The sequence below is a fragment of the Arachis stenosperma genome, chromosome 5 (assembly GCF_014773155.1).
Source record: "Arachis stenosperma cultivar V10309 chromosome 5, arast.V10309.gnm1.PFL2, whole genome shotgun sequence".
Lineage (NCBI taxonomy): Eukaryota > Viridiplantae > Streptophyta > Magnoliopsida > Fabales > Fabaceae > Arachis > Arachis stenosperma.
In genome coordinates, this window is record NC_080381.1 from 19171943 (window position 1) to 19194212 (window position 22270).

General features: G+C 32.9%; 2 protein-coding genes across 3 annotated transcripts; both read left to right on the top strand.

The window, feature by feature from the left end:
- Nucleotides 1-1720: 1720 nt before the first annotated feature.
- Nucleotides 1721-2970, top strand: LOC130980525 (uncharacterized). Its single transcript, XM_057904194.1, has 2 exons — nucleotides 1721-2229; nucleotides 2304-2970. The coding sequence occupies exons 1-2, from the start codon at nucleotides 1721-1723 to the stop codon at nucleotides 2968-2970; spliced, it is 1176 nt and encodes a 391-aa protein (XP_057760177.1).
- Nucleotides 2971-4015: 1045 nt separating this feature from the next.
- On the top strand, nucleotides 4016-10102 carry LOC130979599 (uncharacterized). 2 transcript variants are annotated; one of them, XM_057903064.1, is made up of 8 exons: nucleotides 4016-4391; nucleotides 4555-4919; nucleotides 5062-5142; nucleotides 5536-5721; nucleotides 5813-5914; nucleotides 6008-6082; nucleotides 6333-6449; nucleotides 8680-10102. In XM_057903064.1, exons 1-8 carry the CDS (start codon nucleotides 4205-4207, stop codon nucleotides 9952-9954), a joined length of 2388 nt encoding a protein of 795 aa, XP_057759047.1. In that variant the 5' UTR covers nucleotides 4016-4204; the 3' UTR covers nucleotides 9955-10102. The 2 variants fall into 2 exon arrangements, with proteins under 2 accessions (XP_057759047.1, XP_057759048.1); XM_057903065.1 differs by having other exon boundaries at nucleotides 6008-6079.
- Nucleotides 10103-22270: the final 12168 nt, after the last annotated feature.

Consider the following 22270-nt stretch of genomic DNA (forward strand, 5'->3'; position numbering starts at 1 on the left):
ACTAACAGAAGACTTAATGATTCTTTCATTTATTTATTCAACAACATCATAATAAATTATTAATGTTCGATATAATTTAATAAAAGCACCACCATACGCTGCTGTAAAATATTTTCTTATCTGAATAATCTTGCCACCAACCAATTCTTAACCTCATAAAAAAATCCTCTAAGTAGTGAGCACAATGCATATACTAGAAATATCTTGTAGCCAATTACTTGTTGGCTCAAGATCATTACCAAAAGTGCTCATGCAACAACAATAAAATCATGATGAATAATGAATCAAACACAAACACACACACAAAAATTAAAGAATTTGTTTGTTCTTGAAATAGTATCCCGCCTAAGTGTCATCACACCCCAAAAAATGGGATACAGAATCTTGACAGCCAGAGAATTGCTTGAAATAAGAAGAATTGCCCATTGGTAGATTCCATATTTGAAAGGGCCATCAACATCTAAGCACAAAGGCTTTCTAACCACAACTATTGTTGACTTTCCATTTCCATTATTACATGAAGCCAAAATCAAGGTATCTGCAGCACAAAATAAAAAATTAGAATGCACAAAATTAAAGCACCAACAACACAAAATAAAAAATCAGAATGCACAAAATTAAAGCATCAACAACAAAAAATCAAAGATCAAAGCATCAACAATTAACATCACAAAATCAACCATCAGCAACACAAAATCAAATTATCAACCATCAACAACAATCATAAATAATATTAATGAGTCTAGTTTAACTATTTTAACATAAAAAATAAATCATAAGAATTAACTTTAAAAAAACTAAAGAAGCAAGTCAGAGAGGAGTGCTTACCAGTTATCAGAGAGACAAAGAGGGAGGAAAGAGGGACAACAAGGTGAGCAGAGACCAGAGACTGCAGAGGTGAGCTGACGAAGATAGTGATGGTAAGGAGATAAGTGGGAGTGACGCCGACGTGAGCTCGTTAAGGGACAGTGACGAGGTGAATAAGGAGGGTTGGTGAGCGACGGCGGCGGTGATGAAGCCGACCTGCTACAGCAACAGGACGAGTTGTGACGGCGACTGACTGGTGCAACTAAGCAGAGGCTGTGGTCCTTGGAGAAGAGCTGAAGAGGTGAGTTTGGTTGAGGGTTGGAAACTGAAATGAGTGGCGGTGAGATCTGAACTCTAATTCCTAAAATAATATATATGCACTCCGGGGCGGGTTTACTCTGAACCCGACCCCGCCCCCGCTCAATCACCCGCCACGCTACGGGTCGGGTGCCTGTGGGTTTGGGTACTATTGCCACCTCTAATTGAACTTGTAAGTTAAATTCTTATTGTAATTGATGATTTAAGGTTCAATTACAATCATTTTTAAATTCAAATGAGTCATACCTGCTTGGGCTTTTGTTTTTTATTTTTTTATCGGTGTGCTATAAAATTTTATGATATTAACATTTTTTTTCTTTTTTGATTTAGGCGGTCCGCTTCCGGATGAAGAAGTGAAAGCGATAATTCTCACCATAATTGAGAATTTGTTGCAAAACAATGGTAGGTCTCTCAGAATTTATCGATATGCCATTTCCCGATTGCTTGAATTACATTGACCCTTATGACGCATTGGTTTTTGATGAGCTCAATTTCAATAGAGATGAGTTGCCAGCTATGTCCATTGATTAGTTAACCAATTAATCAAGACCAGAGGACTGCGTATGACACAATATTGAATGCAATTAGTCATGATATGAGTGGATTGTTCTTTATTTATGGGTATGATGGAACTGGAAAGACTTTTCTTTGGAACTCGTTATCCGCTTCAATTAGAGCGAAGGGTCAGATTGTTCTCAATGTTGTATCTAGCAGTATTGTGGCATTGTTGTTACCCAATGGACAAACTGCTCACTCACGATTCAAAGTTTCACTAAGTGTTAACCAATATTTAATCTGCACTATAAAACAAGGTTCACCTTTGGCACGTCTTATTTCTTCTGCAAAATTAATTATATGGGATGAGGCATTTATGTTAAGTAAATTTTGCTATGAAGCATTGGACAAGTGCTTGAGAGATGTTCTTCATTTTAATCATGGCTTTAAGCCTGATGCTCTGTTTGGTGGCAAAGTTATTTTTCTTGGCAGTGACTCCTGCCAACCTGTGATTCCACATGGTTCTCGGGAGGATGTTATAGATGCATGTGTTAATTCTTCATATTTGTGGCATTCTTGCCATGTTTTACAATTAAGGGAAAACATGAGGCAATGTGGAGGAACTTTAAACCCTTGCAATCGAGAGTTACAGATATTTGCTAAATCGTTGCTTTGGTTACCAGACAATTTACTCTTAATAATAAGTCACATGCATTGCAAGATCTGGTGTTGTTCGTTTATCCTGATATATTGCTCAACGTTTCTAATGTTGATTATTTTAAATATAGGAATATCTTAGTATCTACTCTTAATGTTGTGATGGAAGTTAACAATTATATTATGTCATTACTCCCTCTTAATGAAAAGATTTATCTAAGTTCTGACTCAATCTTTAATGAAAATAGTATCATGGAATATGAATTATACACAATGAGCACAGAGATATTGAATGCCCTGAATTGTTTTAGTATTCCACAACATAAATTAGTTTTTATGATTGGTGTTTCAATCATGCTTTTCCGTAACATCGACCAGTTAATTGGTTTCTGCAATGGAACAAGATTGCAAGTTAAGGGACTTGGTGATTATGTTATTGAATGCGTGATATTAACTTGCCGTAGTATTGGTCATGTTGTATTTATTCCAATAATGAACATGGTTCCTAATAATAAAACATTGCCAATTAGATTTACAAGGAGACAATTTCCAGTTGTATTATGTTTTGCCATGATGATAAACAAATTACAAGGACAAACATTATCAACTGTTAGTGTTTATCTTTTTAGACCCATGTTTATGCATAGTCAGTTAAGGGTGAGCACATGTCGATTTGGTTTGAGTTTATGGTAAAATTAGAACTGAACCGATCAAAATGTAATTGGTTCGGTTTAGTTTGGATTTGTATTTTTTGTATATGTACCCGAACCAAACCAAATCGATTAAGAACAGATTGGTTCGATTCAGGTAATTGGGTACCCAATGACTTTGAAATTCATAAATAAAAACCAAATTTTTATCTTAAAAATTCAACAATTACAATAAACATGTAACATGAATAGAAATAATCCAAACATGTTAAACACCAAATACATTAAAAGCAAAACTCATTAAAATCCAAATATATTAATAATGAATAATCATTGTCTAATAAAAAAACTATATATATTTTTTATTTTTTTATTTAATTAATATATGATCAAGTTTGTGGGTTAGTTTGGGTTCCGCACCCCAAAACTGATACCTGAACCAATCACTAACAAAAATAATTGATTTGATTCGGATTAAATCTGATTACCCGTTGATTTCAAAACCAATTTAATTGGTTCGGTTCAAATTTAGACGAGTAATTGAGTACCCGCTACCCGTGCTCACCCCTATAAGTCAGTTATATATTGCGCAGTCTAGAATAAATAATACTTTAGGTCTCAAGGTCTTGATCATAGATAACAATGAGAGTGTCAAATCACATAATTACCGTTGTTTATAGGGAGATATTTGACAACCTACTTCCTGATTTTATTCATTAAGAAAATGCTCTGTTGTTATATTAGTGTTATAGCTTTTATTTCGTTTTTCCTTTACTATTTCTCCAAGTATATATTTATTGATTGTAACAATGCTTTTGCTAATGTTAATTAGATAAAAAACCTTATTAATCGGATTTTAGTATTTTATGGATGTCTCTCTATTTTCTAGTGTGTTTCTTAATTGTGTTGGGTGATGTCAGCTACTCGTTTTTTTGGGTGTACTGTCAGCTACTGGTTTTTGGACATACTGCAACTACGAGAATGATTGGGCCGATCCACTAAGAATTGGAACCCAAAAATAGGGAACAAGACGGTGGTGAAAAAAGGAGCAGAGGGTTTAGCCCACCTCGGTCTCCGTGAGTGGCGTGCAAACTGTGAAGCGCAGAGTCGTAACCCTAAAGTCTGAGCCACTCAGTGGCACACCCTCCTTCCTTTTTTCCGCAAAATATCCCAATCTCTTCTCTTCTGTCTTCTCCCTCCATCGAACCTCTCATTTCTTTTCGTCACTGTAAAATCCTCCAAGCGTAACCACTCTCTCTCCCAAACACCGCAGCTCAATGGCGGAGGAAGAAGTTGTTGCACCTTCTGCCAGCCCTCTTCCCTCCGATTGCAAACGCAAGTTCGAAGATCTCGATTCTGAGCCTACCGAATCTAATCCCAAATCCAACCCTGACGATAACAACGCCGATGCCGCGGTTTACGACGAAGGCGACAACAAGCGCCCTCGCCTTGACGACGACCTAGGTACTTTATTCCTCTCTTTATCTCGCGCCTCACACATTTTTCATACAGTGATGCCAACTTCGACTCTGAATCTGTATAATTGATGATGTAATTATCATTTCAACTAAATTATTGATTTTGTTAATGATGTGGCGAAGAACATGTTTCTGTGTCTTTTTAACAGCTAGTGCAAATGCAAATGGGCATCAGGAGGAGCAGTCTCACAAGCCTGCGGAAGAAACAGTGGAAAGAGTTGATTTAGAGAGTGCTGTTACAGAGGATGGTGAACCTGCTGAGCCCAAGAATGATTCAGAGACGACTGCAAATGAACAAGGTTCTGGTGAAGTTGCCGAGCCAGCTGAGTCGCGGGATGAGCCAGCTGAGGGCCAGGAGGTGCCTGCTGAGGATGCACATGAAAAGGCAGAGGGACCTCCTAAAGAAACTGAAGAACCGGCTAAGGATTCAGCCGAGCAAGACGCTACCGCTGGGGATAAGGAACCGGATTCAGTTGACAATGCTTCAGAGAATGTGGAGATTCCCTCTGATAAGGTGCGGATTATAAAGCTGCTTTATATTGTGAGGCTAGTAAGACATGTTGTGGAGAAAAACATTGTAATTGCTTTTACCTATCTGTATTTCACTCTAAAGGGCATCGTTTTCTTTGTTTGGTTTTTGTTTTACTTGCTTTTAGCAAGATGCTTCTCCTGGCCGAAATCAACTTACATCTGCCACTGAGACCACAACCCGGAGAATTGATGTTCCTAACAATAAGGTATTCCAATTCATGTAGATAGATGCATACATTTGGCTCATTTACATAATTGGTATTTTTTGTTTTATGTCCAACTCCAGTTTGGCTATCCTTTTTGTATTCTGGCATTGAGTCTAAGGCTTTTCGATTGTTAAGCTTTAGGTCATTTACCATAATGATGAGTGATCACAATTCACAACCTTCTTTACTTATCATCATCATCATCATCATCATCATCATCATCATCATGATTATGATTATGATTATGATGATGATGATACACTGAAATAGACGCCCATATCTGCTTTCTTATGTCCAACCCATCTTCTGTTCTTTGGAATTGACCTTTTAATAATTAATATAACTATTTGGAAAGCAGTTTCCATGATAAGATATATTACCTTTGTGTTTAAGGTTGGCGTACTTATTGGAAAGGCTGGAGATACAATAAAATACCTGCAATATAATTCTGGTGCCAAGATTCAGATCACTAGGGATGCTGATGCAGATCCTCAAGCTGCAACTAGGTCTGTGGAACTGATAGGAAGTTCGGAAAGTATAGATAAAGCAGAAAAGCTGATAAGTGCTGTGATTGCGGAGGTCAGATGCTGTAACCAATTGGAAGAGTTGGTCTCCTTTTTTTTTCTTTACCATGATCTACACATTATTTACCTTTTTGGGGATTCTACAGGCAGATGCTGGGGGGTCTCCTGCCCTTGTAGCTCGCGGCCTTTCTCCTGCTCAAGCTACTATGGGGTCTGAACAAATTCAGTTACAAGTTCCAAATGAAAAGGTGATAAGCTGATAATTTATTTATATTCTTAGATTTCTTTTTTTGTCTTGATGCATATTCCAACTGAGTCACACTTTATTTTTATGCATGCAGGTGGGTTTAATCATAGGGAGAGGTGGGGAAACAATTAAAGGTCTGCAAACGAAATCTGGGGCACGCATCCAGGTAGTTGTTATCGTATACCATGTACCGCTTTCGGTTCTATTCCATTTGATACAATAATATATATTAAAAGTTGGGCGTTGTGTAGTTCAAGAGTATGCTCCATTTAACAAGAGCACTGCTTCCTGTATTATAGAAAAAAAAATGAATCACCCAAAAAGATTCTTTTTGGGTGATTCATAGTATTGAGATTTTACTAGAATTTTGTACATTTCATGTTATTTTTGGAGCCTGATATTCTTTTTACCTTATGTAGTTGATACCTCAACATCTTCCAGAAGGAGATGATTCTAAAGAAAGGACTGTCCAAGTCACTGGGGATAGGAGACAAATTGAAATTGCTCAAGAATTGATAAAAGAAGTCATGAGTCAGGTTTGTTTTTTATTCTCTATCTATATCCCGTGCTGAGACAATATTAGTAATTTAGTGAACAGTTGTGCTTAATAGTTCTTTCATTGATGCTTATAATTTTGCATTGTCTCAAAGGTTAATGCTGTTTGTTCTTATCACAATATTTATGTCATGGCTCTATGTTTAGATACAACTTATCAATTAGCTTGGTCTCCTATTGAATCTGAGAACAATTTGCATATTAATTTTTGCTGATTTGGAGCAACCTTATAATCTTGTACTATTGCGTTCGTACTCTTATTCATACCAACTTTTGTTTCTTCAGTGATTTGAATAGGTAACTGAGATGTATACATCACCTTTCACTGGAGTTATTGGGTAATAGCTTAATACATTTATTGTAGAGTTTTGTTTTTGAGAAACTCTGAACTACTAGAAGTACTATGTAGAAGGATGTCATTATTTGCACCTTCTTGAAAGCATGCATAGTTGGTGGTTGATTTTACAAATTTTCTATAATTACAAGGTCAACTTGTTACTTAAGTTGAAACTGCCATGCAAAATCCTTGAACATTGAAGAATGATTGTTTGTGGATAAGAATCTTTGTAAAATAGGGATCTAGATATTCCTGTGTAGTGTGCCTGTATGATCCATTTATGGAACTGTTTATCAATTGTTGCCATACAAGTGAGATAGATCACCTGAAGAGTGTTTGTGAGTTTGGAAATTGATCAATAATCCATGCCAACGTCAATTAAAATGGTCTAGGGAGATCGTATGTGTAAACCACGATGTCAGTTGAATAATTTATTTATCTTGAAGGTGCCAATTTCGAATTGGTTGGATTTAAAACTGCAGATTTGGCTATTGCCTTTTCCCTGGGGTCAGCATTGCTTTCTTGATGTAGCATAGACAACATATTCATTCTCATCCACTGAAGAGAGGTGGCAGGCATTAGAACCTCGGATTGCAGGATGTTTAATGGTTGGTAAGATTGCTTCAAGACTTAAAAGTTAAAAATCATGATTCAGTAAGACTGTTGTGCTGGCCTTGGTGCTCAAATAGAGCTGCTGTGTGATTTGCATGAGATCGAAGGAAAGAGTCATTCTTGGTGAAGTTATGACGTCTAATGCTTATAACTGTGTTGGAGTTGTACTCCTGCGTGTCTATTTAATTCTGTAATGAAAATACTAAATTGAACAACTCATGTCCTATGGTGTTCAGTTCATTGAGGTCTGGGAAATTGCTATTGTAGTTGTCATGTGATCAGAGATGAGTTGAAGTATATTGTGTTATTGTACCTAACATATCTTTGACCTAATGATTCACTTGTTTGAAAGGACTAAATATTGGATCGAGTTTTGAGTGTTGTAAGTACGAAAGTTTAGAATAACCGTGTTGATCCTATATGGCAATTGAATTTGTTTTGAATGTTGAATGCTCTGATGTGATTCCCTTAATCTACTTAATGCTCTGTATCCATTAAAATTTGCACTTCATTCTCTTCTATAGGCATCTCTGCTGTATGCTGTTTTAGATCAATTTTATTATAACATGATAGTATGTTAGGTGCCTTTACTCAACTATGATTGTATAATCTCTTCTAATATTGGTTATCTTTAGCTAGTTACTGGTGATAATACATTCAAATTTAGTGCATTTTGATTTTTCCTTTTGGCACTGTCAGGCTTCCTCTTTTTTCATACGTTGTTTGCTGAGGTGAGATCTTTTTTCTAGTATAACTGGTAATATCAATCATATGGTGTGATTTTATGCATTTAGTTGATTGGCTTCGGTTGAGTTGAGATGCATGGCATGCTACAGATTTTATATTATTTCAACAGCCTGGTTATTTCATCAGTTCAAGACACTTCCAGCTCATCATTATAGTAGTTCTTAAAATTTAGTTCTTATGACTTGTGCCTAGTGTATGATATTATGATGATAAAATTAATCTATTTGACTTCTTGCCACTAATTTTAAATGTATAGTTCAACATATTTCAACTTTGTTTTGGTATAATACAATGTTTATCCTTGTTGCTGTAATCATCCACTGATGTAGGTGCTCAACTGGTCAGGAAAGATTAATGGGCATGAAATTTGCTATGTTCTCATTTATTTGAAAATTATGATACAATTCTGCCTGAAAACCAAACCTACCTCTAGACAGCATATTGACTTGAGCTATTGTTCTCATTTAAGTTATTTTTCTATTTACTGACTTCTGCCTTGTGTTTTGCATGAATAGCCTGTCAGGGCATCAACTGGTGGTTATGGGCAGCAGGGCTATCGTCCACCCCGTGGATCTGGTGGCCATCCCCAGTGGGGGCAACGAGGTTCTCATTTTGGCCACCCAACAGCATATGATTATCAGCATCGTGGTCCATATCCTTCTCATAATCAATCTTATCCTCCTGCACCGTATGGAAATTATCCTCAACATATGGCCCCTAGGAGTGGCTATGGTTCTGGTTGGGAGCAAAGGCCTCACCATGGCATGCAGGGGCCACCCCCACACAACGGTGGTTACGAGTATTATGGAGGGCAAGGGGGTCATATTGATGCTCCTCCATCCTCCCAGCACCCTGGTTCTGTCCCTCCGCATGGTGCTGGTCCTTCCCCTGTACCTTCTATGGGCCCATCCCCAGCACAAGCAAATTATAATTATGGACAGCCGCAAACCCATGATTATGGTCATCAGCCACCTTATGCACAGGCAGGGCTTCCTCAACAAGGTTATGGACAAGGATATGATGATTCCAAGTTTGAAAATCGTGCTCCTTCCCAGCATCCCTATGGAGGACACATGAACACTCAACCAGCCTACCCTCAGGCTGGGGCTCAACCTAGTTATGGTGCACCGCAGCAGTATGGCAAGCCACCATTATATGGCATGCCACCACAGGGGCAGCCTCCTCAATCTTATGGTCATCCTAGAGCTGCTCAACCAGGGGATATGCCATATCAGGGCTCTACTCCTGCCCAATCATATGGCGCAAATATGCCAACGCAACAGCCATATCCGTATGCATCCTCTGGGCCAAATCAAGCATCATATCCTTCTTATGGGTCTGCTCCAGCTGCAGATAACTATAGCCACCCTCCGCCTGCATCTGGCCCAGTTTATGCTCCACCCACTGTACAACCTGGTTATGGTCAGCCGGTTTCCCAGCCAGCTGCAAGTTATGCGCAAGTTGCTCCTAGTGGTTATGGGTCGTACCCTTCTGCACAGCAAGCTTACCCTGACCAGCAGGCTCCTAACAACAATGCAGGTTATGGCTACCAAGCACCCCAAGATCCTGCTTATGCCAGTGGCACTGCAACCACGTATAGTGCAGCACCAAGTGGTCAGCCAGGTTATGTTCAACCTGCACCAACTCAGATTGGCTATGAGCAGTCTAATCCTCAGTCTGCTGGTTATGCGGCTGTACAAGCGAGTGCTCCCGCCGCATATGGCAAGACATTGTCCCCTCAGCCCACTTATCAGTATGACTCCACCCAAGTGTATGGTGCACCGCGATGATTATTTTTGTAGTGACTACATTATTATAGTGTTAGATGCTGTAGTTGATGTCTTAGTGTAACTTTCCATTTGTTGTAATCTGTACCGCATCATAATATGAACATGACAAAATCTAATTTTAAGTTGGTGCGTTGAATACTTCCGTTTATCACCAATGTGTTCCTAATATGCTCTGAACTGTCATTCTGTGATTTGGTTATAAGAATTTGGGAAAGTGCAGCTAGTATGAGTAAAACATAATTCATTGGTACACGAAGCTGATCAATAGTTTCTTGCATTGGGCACCTAGATTAGCAATATAGGCCAAGAGTGATTAGAAATGTTGAAAAATTAAGTTTATTTTAATAATTTTTATTTGTATAATTGTTTAAAACAATTGATTATATGAGATAATTAATTTGTTTGGATATTTTAACTGAAGTTATTTTAAGATAATTTATTGTGTCTGAAATATATGAAAAAAAAGGGTTGTTTTAAGTGATATAATCACAAAAAATGAATATGAAATTATTATTTGAATTATTTAATATAATTATTTTATGCGAATGTTAAAAGTTACTTATCTTTATGTTATTATTTTGGATCACATTATAATTTTGTTCCATTTTTTTTGTGACTATAATTTTGTTCCAATTGAATAAAATTCATTTGCCTTTCCGAAAAAAAAAAATTACCAACTAGTCATCAAGTATAAAACTATATATTCTTCTAAAATAAATAAATAAATAATATAAATAAAAAATATAAATAAAGAATTTTAATATTAATATTTTTTAATGTTATTATCTCAATATAACAGATAATTTATATTTTTTGATAATTCATTTTTTCGTTTGTTGGAACGTACATATATAAAGAGAAGTGTTTTGTTATTCTTGTGTGTTTGGTCTCCGACCATACTCCTCCTATTTATATATGTGCAAAGTTCACTTTTTTAACCTTCGTTAATGTTCAGTCCAACTTTGAAAACTTTGTACCGTTCATTGTTAAAAGTTTGAACTGCCTAAATAATTTTGATTGGAGAAATAAACCATGGGTGTTTAATTGATGGACATCCATATTGTAATACTCCCTCTTGGATGTTCATTAGGAATATGCCTTATTAAAATTTTATTAAAGAAAAACATTAAAAAAAATTTTTAATAAAAAAAAAGAGTACAATATTTTTTGTGATGAGAATTGCCTCGTTGAAAACATTGCTAAGAAAAATTCAATAGGGACAAAAACCTGACCAAGAGAAAAAGAATACAACCTCCTCCTCTTGTCAACATTATTTAATATCTCAAAATCCGTGCATCCCAATTTGATGTACTAATTTTTCAAAAGAGGATTTTGGAAGTGACTTTGTAAATAAATCTGCCAGATTATTGTTTGAGCAGATCTGTTAGACATCAATGGTTTCTTGATTTTGAAGGTCATATGTGAAAAAGAATTTGAGAGAAATATGCTTTGTTCTATCACCTTTGATGTATTCACCCTTAAGTTGAGCAATACATGCTGTATTATCTTAAAACAGAATAGTTGGAGCTATTTTCCTATCAGTCAGTCTTCATGATGATAGAATATATTGGATTAAACTCTTGAGTAAAAAACACTCACGACTTGCTTCATGTATTGCTAGTACTTTAGCATGATTAGAGAATGTTGCTGCTATCGTCTGTTTTGTAGACCTCCATTAGGGCTGGAAGTGAGCCGAGCTGAGCCGAGCTAGACCAAGTTCAAGCTCGACTCACGAAAATTAAACTTAGCTTACGGCTCGACTTATTAACAATCGAGCCTATTTCGTAAGTTCAAGCTCGGCTCAACGAAAGCTCACGAGCTGGCTCAAATAATAGGAACATAATCTATAATTCTATATCAATAAATTATAACTTATATATATTAAAAAATATTAAAAAAATAAATTTAATATATTGTCTACCTATCAATTATAAATTTTTATTTATGTCCTAAATCAAAAGTATATATAAAAAATGACTATAAAATTTTAAACAATTAAGAACATTAATATATATATATAAATTATTAATACGTATATCCTATATGCATTTAATCTATACTTTTAATATTATATATATAATCGAGCTAGCTCACGAGCTAATGAGTTGAGCTTATCTAAGCTCAAGCTCGACTCATTTAATTTATGAGCTCAAATCCAAGCTCAAACTTGGCTCACCAGCTCACGAGTTTAGCTTATCGAGCTATTAATGAGTTGAGCTCGAGCTGGCTCATGAACTGGCTTGACTCACTTCCAGTCCTAACCTTCATGATATAGCTGTATCACCATATGTAAATAGGTATCTTGTTTGAGATATTTCTTTGCGTGGATCAGACAAGTATCCAAGTATTCTGAATCTTCATAGCTAACTAATTGTGACTTATATTTATATGGATAAAACAATCCTATCAACTGTTTCATAAAGATATCGAAAATTTTGTTTGATTCCATTCCAATGTCTTTTGGTTGGAAAGGAACTATCCTTTGCTAGTAAATTCACAACAAATGATATGTCAGGCCGTGTATTATTAGCAAGATACATTAGTACTCCAATGACACTGAGATATGGTACTTCAGGACTAAGTATATCTTCATTTTCTTCTTTAAGACGGAATTGATCATTTTCCACATCCAAAGACCTTACGATCATTGAGGTACTTAATGAAGGATTACCATGTGTTCATAACACTCAGCGGAAGAAAAGGTAATCCTAAAGATCTATTTTTGTGTTTAAACTTTATTCTAATAATAATATAATATATAGGTCAGATCTAAATACCTGTGTACGCTAGTAAAAATCACTTTCTTCTTCGATGGTACGAAGGCGCTATGCGTATCCACATCGAGACCAACATTTGCTGTCAATTCTTTGACCAATGGATATCTGATTTAAATTGAGAACCTCTTTGCAACTCTTTACACGCAATAAAATTCTTCTCCAAGAATCAAGCTCACATACGTTTATGTGTGTAGAGGTAAAGGAATAAAACTCTTGTTATTCTCGTGCCTTTCCTGTACTCTTGACATACATATATATAGTATGAGATTTGTTATTGATTTTAAATTTGAATCTCAATTCAAATTTAAATCATATTTTGAAATTCTAAATCTGAATCTTTCAAATTTATGAATCATATCATAACTCAATTTGAAACCGAATCAATTAGAATCCCATCCAAATTTAGAATTCAAGTTTAGAAATAGAATAACTAATTATTCTCAAATCTCATTTAATATTCTCAATGATCATATTATTATTATATTCTTGGTGCTAGCAAAGAATATAATAATATTCCATTTGAATTAATATAATTATTTATTTGATCAAATCAAAATAATAATTAAATAATTCTACAGCAAAGATTAGAACACTCGTTAGTGTGTGACCCCATAGGTTCAATACTAAGAGGGTAGTAAATTAGTCATACTAAATTTACTAATCAAGGTTGGCATCTAGCAACACTCCTCAACGACCCGATAGCACGAAGTAATATATTTTTACTAATAACCTTAGAAGAACAAAGTATAATTCCTTCCATCTTTCCAGCTCTTGGTTAACTCCTAGAGTATGGTTTAATTGTCAAACTCTAACTTGTTACCATTATTATAATGAATTGTGAATGACTTAAGAAACTCATTTCTTCATTCATTCAATCCCCTTGGCCAAGGTTTTATTCATCTCAATCATTATAATTGTAGAGTTTAAACTCTTTACCGAGAGTTGACGGATTCTTTATTGACTAATCATTAATTATACAAGTATTTAAATCATACCCAATATCCATTCAACTAGCATCCTAGGGTATTAGGTGTCCGGAATCAAAGTATAATAAATACATTATTAATTACTATGACAGTCGCAGGTAAAAGAAAACTCTATTACTATGTTCATCTTGAGAATATCCTATTGACAAATATGCGATCATTATAACCATTAGGAATTCTCAAACTAAGTCAATTCAATGACCATATCTCTATATGCACCATCTATATATATAATTTAATAAATGAGATCTATTACTCTTCATCCAATGAAGACCATTACATATATATTGATCTTTTCGGATTATTAATGTCCTTTTTAATAATCCTATGACCAAGAACAATTTAGATTAAATTATAAAAGATTTATCTCTCAATATTATGATCAATATCACAATGATAAATCTCTAAATTTAATTAAGAACCTTATTATATTAACATTTTAATATAATAACAATAACAAATTATTTGACACATGATTGATTGGATTGTGGTCATACTCCTTATTCTCAACAATCTCCCACTTGCACGAGGGCCAATCATGATAGATTGGATCTTGGGCATACTATTATCTCAATAATCTCCCACTTACACTAGAGTCAATCAATCATGTGTATAATTTTTCATGCACATTTGTATTTATCAAAACTCTTTTGACCTTAAACACTTTAGCTCTTGAGCATATGTGCTTGACTTTTTGCAAAATACGTTTAGCGCATAATAAATATCACGTTTTCTTAAAACATAAAATCTCCCACTACAATAGTGCATAATTTTATTTTAAGGACAATCCTTATTGAACATGATTATAAAAAAAATATAAGTAACCATTAGATCTATCTTTATAGAATTGTATCATTATACAAATAGGCTACTTTTTCAAAAAATTAGTTTGACGATCAAACTTTTTATACTTCCCGGAGAAAGTATATCCTCTATTGAGTGGTAAACAATTCTAATAAAAGTAATTGTACTCCCACTTTTTCTTTGTAAATACAAAGTTTCTCTTGACATTGTATAAATCAAACTTTTCGATTGTCTTGACTTTATCAAGTTCTATTTGTTCACCTTATCTTCCTTTGGGAGAGAATCCCTTTTTTCTAAAGAACAGGAGTTAAATCTCTTATCACAAATACTTTGTCTTAACTCTTAAGAAAGGTGATAGAAATAATACTCATTATTTTTTTAGGGTAACCAATTAATCTCATTTATCAGACCTAATATCAATTCTATTGTTGTGCAATATTTCCTTGTTTCTTAGACATAATGAAGTATAGAGAGTACTAGTATTTGTGCATTGAAAGAATCTTATTCTCTATTCAATAAAATATCAATTAGATATTAGAGATTTTACTTTAAACTCTTATAATAAAAATACTCAATATCTTTATTATTGGTCAAATCAACCCTTAAGAGCAATTTTGATTCGCATCCTCAATACTCATATTGAGTTTTTTCAAAAAGATCATAAATCTTAATTATATTAAGGCCAATTATAAATTGTTTGTATCAAAATAAATCTCCAAACATGCTTGCAAGAATAATTCTCGTAAAAGCCATTTGCTTAATGGCATTTCAACTTCTAAAGTTGTTTAATTCAAAATATGTTGCCCAATACTCCCACTAGTTTAAATAAAATCTTTGATAGTCATACTATCTTACTTTGGACACCATACATCTTCTCAAGATGTTCAGTAATAAATAGTGGGTATATGCTTTTGAAATTAGAACTTATGGTTATCAAAACAACCCATATTGTAGTAAAATAATATTTTAGATACTTCACAAGTACTTACTATTCTATCACCAATTTTATTGGACAATATTATTTCAATAGGATTATCATGTCCATGATAACCCTTTCATACATAAGAACAATTCTCAATGTATAGCCAATTTATTACTTTCAAGTATGCCATACGAAAGATGGACATATTTAAAAATTTAAAATATGAAAGTAAATCAAGAAATCTATATTTCTGGCAAAATTATTTATAATCATGAATGAGTACCTTGGTTGTCAAGTTGTTACTCATATCTATTCTAAATAAACATGATTAAATTATATCCCATATAATTATAATCCCAAATAATTATCTGGTTGGCAGACAATTATTTAATTGAATTATATTTTATACCCCTAGGTTGTCTAGGTTCAAGTATAAATTAATTCTCCTTATACATCATCATATGCATAAATAAATTCAATTTTTGAGTACAAGTTTCTTAGTTGTCAGGTTGTTCCTTGTAAACAAGAGATAAATTTATTTTTTTGACAATCTCCTAACTTTTAGGATTTATCTCCATTATTAGAGAATTTCTACAAGTATTTATGGATTAAATTTTATATTCCTAGGTTGTCTAGGTAAAATATAAAATTAAATTCCTAATACATCAAATATATATACTGATTATTATCTTGAACATAAAACTCTTGGTTGTCAGGCCGCTCTTTATAATCAAGAAAATTAGAAAAACTAATTTCTAAAATTATAGTGTTCAAAACACATCAATCAAATCAAATTTTAATTTTTTATGTACTAACGTTCAATTTTAAAAAATTATCAAATCAAATTTTACCTTTATATATACACTTATATATAAGAAACAAACAAAAGATATTTTGCATCTTATTCCTTTTATTGTGATCAAAATCACAATAAAATTTAATATATAAATAAAATCAAACAAAATATCTGATTATAAATATAACTTTTATATTAAAAGAATGATAATTTAATTACAATTAAATAATTAAAATACATTAATTATTAATTTATTAGAAAACCATCTCATGGAAATAAATACATCACATGCTTAAAAATAAGTTGAATTAATCCTATTAATTCACAAACTTTAAGAAAATAGGAATAAAAATAAAAAAAAAAAGCCAAAGCTCCGATACCACTGAAGGATTACCATGTGTTCATAACACGCAGCGGAAAAAAAGAAGGTAATCCTAAAGATCTATTTTTGTGTTTAAACTTTATTCTAATAATAATATAATATATAGATCAGATCTAAATACCTGTGTACGCTAGTAAAAATTACTTTCTCCTTCGATGGTATGAAGGCGCTATGCATATCCACACCGAGACCAATCTTTGCTGTCAACTCTTTGACCAATGGATATTTGATCTGAATTGAGAACCTCTTTGCAACTCTTTGCACGCCATAAAATTCTTCTCCAAGAATCAGGCTCACATACGTTTATGTGTGTAGAGGTAAAGGAATAAAACTATTGTTATTCTTGTGTCTTTCTTGTACTCTTGACGTACATATATATAGTATGAGATTTGTTATTGCTTTTAAATTTGAATCTCAATTCAAATTTAAATCATATTTTGAAATTCTAAATCTAAATCCTTCAAATTTATGAATCATATTATAACTCAATTTGAAACCGAATCTGTTAGGATCTCATCCAAATTTAGAATTCAAGTTTAGAAATAGAATAACTAATTATTCTCAAATCTCATTTAATATTCTCAATTATCATATTATTATTATATTCTTGGTGCTAGCAAAGAATATAATAATATTCTATTTGAATTAATATAATTATTTATTTAATCAAATTAAAATAATAATTAAATAATTCTACAGCAAAGATTAGAACACTCGTTAGTGTGTGACCCCATAGGTTCAATACTAAGAGGGTAGTAAATTAGTCATACTAAATTTACTAATCAAGGTTGGCATCTAGCAACACTCCTCAACGACCCGATAGCATGAAGTAATATATTTTTACTAAGAACCTTAGAAGAACAAAGTATAATTCCTTCCATCTTTCCAGCTCTTGGTTAACCCTTATAGTATGGTTTAATTGTCAAACTCTAACTTGTTACCATTATTATAATGAACTGTGAATGACTTAAGAAACTCATTTCTTCATTCATTCAATCTCCTTGACCAAGGTTTTATTCATCTCAGTCATTATAATTATAGCTCAAACTCTTTACCGAGAGTTGACGGATTCCTTATTAACTAATCATTAATTCGACAAGTATTTAAATCATACCCAATATCCATTCAACTAGCACCCTAGGGTATTAGGTGTTCGGAATCAAAGTATAATAAATACATTATTAATTACTATGACAGTCGCAGGTAAAAGGAAACTCTGTTACTATGTTTATCTTGAGAATATCCTATTGACAAATATGCGGTTATTATAACCATTAGAAATTCTCAAAGTGAGTCAGTTCAATGACCATATCTCTATATGTACCATCTATATATATATAATTTAATAAATGAGATCTATTACTCTTCATCCAATGAAGACCATTACATATATATTGATCTTTTCGGATTATTAATGTCCTTTTTAATAATCCTATGACCAAGAACAATTTAGATTAAATTATAATAGATTTATCTCCCAATATTATGATCACTATCACAATGATAAATCTCTAAATTTAATCAAGAACTTTATTATATTAACATTTTAATATAATAACAATAACAAATTATTTGACACATGATTGATTGGATTGTGGTCATACCCCTTATTCCCAACACTTAATGGATGTGACTTATCCATATAAAATTTCTTCAAGATCTTTTTTGTATTTGTTTTTTGATGAATAAAGATCCCATTATTTGTATATTCGATCTAAAGGTCGAGACAAAATTTAGTCTTTCTAAGATCTTTCATGTCAAACTCTTCTTTTAGAGATTTTATAATTGTTGGAATCACTTCAGGGGTTCCAATGATATTTAAATAATCAACATACACAATAATTATAATAAATCCATAGGCAGATTTTTTTTATGAAAACACATGGGCAAATATCATCATTCTTGAATCCATTTTTGGTCAGATACTCAGTAAGACGATTATACTACATTCGTCCAGATTGCATTAGACCATATAAAGATCTTTGCAATTTGACTGAGTATAACTCCTGTAAATATTCATTGGATAATTTAGATATCTTTAGTCCTTCAGGGATTTTCATATAAATATCACGATCTAATGATCCTTATAAATAAGTTGTCGCCATATCCATTAGATGCTTATATAGTTTATGGTATGCGGATAAACTGATCAAATAATACAATGTTATTGTATCTATGACAGGGAGATATATTTCTTCATAATCTATACCGGTCCTTTGTGAAAAATTTTGTGCCATAAGTCGAGCTTTGTAGCGTATAACTTCATTTTTTTTAATTTTGTTTTCTCCTAAATAACCATCTGTATCCAACAGGTTTTACATCTTCTAATGTACGGACTACATGTCCAAAGACTTCACGTTTTGCAAGTGAGTCTAACTCGGCATTCATAGCTTATTCCTATTTTGGCCAATCATTCTTTTGTCGACATTCTTCGATTGTTGTTTGCTCAAGATTTTTACTTTTATGCATGATGTGTAATGCCACATTATATGTAAATATTTCATTGATAATTATTTTATTTGGATTCCATTTTTTTTCTTGTAAATACATAATTTATCGAGATCTTATCATTTTCACAATTTAAAGAATTTTCAAGTACTTGAACGTCTTCTAGCGTCAACACTATATCAAAATTTTGGACAATTGTTAGTGTCCTGTCAGTGTATTTATCTTTTTCAATAGGAGTACCATTTGTCTTAGTAATATCAAATGCCTCTTTTCTTTTGCAAGGTTTTTTTTAGAACCAATTGGTCTACCATGCTTCTGGCGTGTACTTGTTTCAGTAGCCATTTGTCTAATTAGAACATCAATTTGAATTCGGGCATTTTCGACTGGTATGTAGGATTTGGTTATTCTCTTTGTATCAGAAAATACATCAGGCAATTTATTTTCTATTCTTTGCAAATGTATAATCTTTTGAACTTCTAGTTCATCTTGTCCTGATTGTGGGTCTAGATACATTAACAATGATGCATTCCAATTAAGTTCTTTCTCAAATTGCTTATTCTCTCCCCTTAATGCTGGAAATATTGATTAATCAAAATGATAATCTGTAAATCGAGCTTTAAACACATCTCCTATTTGTATCTTAAGATACCTCACTATAGAGAGAGAATCATATCCTACATAAATTCTCAATTGGAACATATATCATAGACCTAATTGACTACTGGCCAAAAACTAATTACAAGGGATAAAATTGATGGTAGCTTGTTGGCCTCAAACGAATAAGTATTGCGGCATATAAAATCGCATGCCCTCAAACAAAAATAGGGAGATTTGTTCTCATAAGTAGGGGTTTATCAATTAATTGGAGACATTTAGTAAGTGATTTTGCTAACCCATTTTGTGTGTGAATATGAGCTACTAGATATTCAACACTTATTCCATTAGCCATATAATAAGCATCAAAGGCTTGGAAAGTGAATTCATCAGTATTATTAAGACAAATTGCTTTCATTGGATTTTCTGAAAAATGCATTTTTAATCGAATAATTTAATCAAATAATTTCGCAAACGCCAAGTTGCGAGAAGACAATAAGCACATATATGACCATTTCGAGGATGCGTCTATTAGGACCATAAAGTATCTAAATGTTCGATGTGGTGGATAAATTGGTCCACATATATTTCCTTGAATTCTTTCTAGACATTCAAAAGACTCAAATCTAATTTTTACTGGTGATTGCCTTACAATAAATTTTTTCTGAGAACATGCAGCACAACAGAATTCACTAGATTGAAGAATTTTCTGACTCTTTAGTGAATATCCATGGAAGTTTTCAATAATTCTCCGTATCATGGTTGTTTCAGGATGACCCAATCGATCATGCCAAATTATGAATTCATTTGAGTTAGTAAACTTCTGGTTTATAATGGTATATAATTCAATTGTACTGATTTTAGTATAATATAGCCCAAAAGAAAGTGAGGATAACTTTTCTAATATAATCTTTTTATTTGAAACATGAGTTGTGATATATAAGTACTCGTGATTTCCCTCATTCATGGTTTCAATATGATATCCATTTCGGCGAATATCTTAAAACTCAACAAGTTTCTTAGAGATTTAGTAAATAATAGTGCATTATTTATTATGAATTTTGTTCCTCTAGAGAATAAAATTATAGTTCTTTCGGAGCCTTTTATCACATTGCCTGAGCCAATAATTGTATTAACACATTCTTCTTTTGGTACAAGATGAGTAAAATATATATTACTTTTAAGAATAATATGCAAACTTGCACTATTCGCAAGGCAAATATCTTCATTATGTGTCCTTGTCATTTTCTTCAAAGACAAATAATAATAACAAGATCATAAAATAAGTAAAGGTGCATGTGCAGTCAAATTGTATTCTTGATTGGAATTATTTGTCTAAGTAGCACTATACAAAAGAATAGTATCATATACTAGACATTTATTATTATTATTATTATTATTATTATTATTATTATTATTATTATAGAAATTGATACATTTAGTGATTTGGAAATCTTTAAATATAAAAATTAATATTTTATTAAACATTATTTATATACATCATACTTGAAATTCAAATAAATAAGAGATAAAACTTAACAAGAAGTCGGATGAGACTGAAAACTAGTAGTTCAGGATTGAAGGGTTTGATCTTTCCAAAAAAATACCTTGTTGTGATGATACAATCAGTAAGAATGACATAGAGCAAGAAGGTGATGATTTTTTTATCATCTTTCTTGCAAGCACTTAGTTAGTCGAAACTTTCTTCTTAGCGTGTAGTGGAAGCTAGCTTTCCTGTAGTAGAGCGTGGGGAGAGTGACCATTAGGGTCTTGAATAGTTTATGAGAATCTTAAATTATACAAGAGCAAATATGACAAAAAAGGTACGAAATGAGTGTAACTCAGCGTAACGATTCATTTCACATAGTTACACTCATTACAATGAGATTAACTAATGAGGCTCTGGATTGGTTCAAAGATGCTATTGGTCGGAATTGTAGGTTTGACCAACGAACTAAATGGACCTTCTTTCTTTGATTTTCAGCAAGCACTTTTTGAATGTCACAATTCTATTCAGTTTGGTTTCGGAAAATTTTTTGGTTGGGAGCAATTACTTAAAAGTATATTTTTTGAAATAGTCCTTCCTATCTAATAGAAAAGGATCCCATGATCCTAACCGATCTTACCTGGGATCGCAAATCTCAAGTTTATCTATGAAGAACAAATCTAATTATATTAGTGTCTATAATGAATTTCTTTTGTCAGATATCTTTTACATCATAGTATAGAAAGTTGTGCTTTATCTACGATTTCTTACATTATTTATTGACATAAGAACTTAACGAATCCAAATATTAATTTTTTCCATCATTGATTAAATGGCCAATATTTCTTTCAGGATTCTCAAATAAATCAGATACTTCATAATGTGTGGTGTAACTTTCAACAACATCATTTGAAACAAAATTTATCTTATTTTCTTTGTCATTTTTTTAAGGATGCTTGATAAAGATCAACTAAGTGCATTGGGGTATGACATGTGTATGAACAATGACCCTTTCCACCACAACGAAAATATTTATCCTCTGTTAATTTATTTTGCCCATTGTTTCTTTCTTTATCCCACTTCTGGTGAGATCCTTTCTTGTGAAAATAATTTTTCTTTAT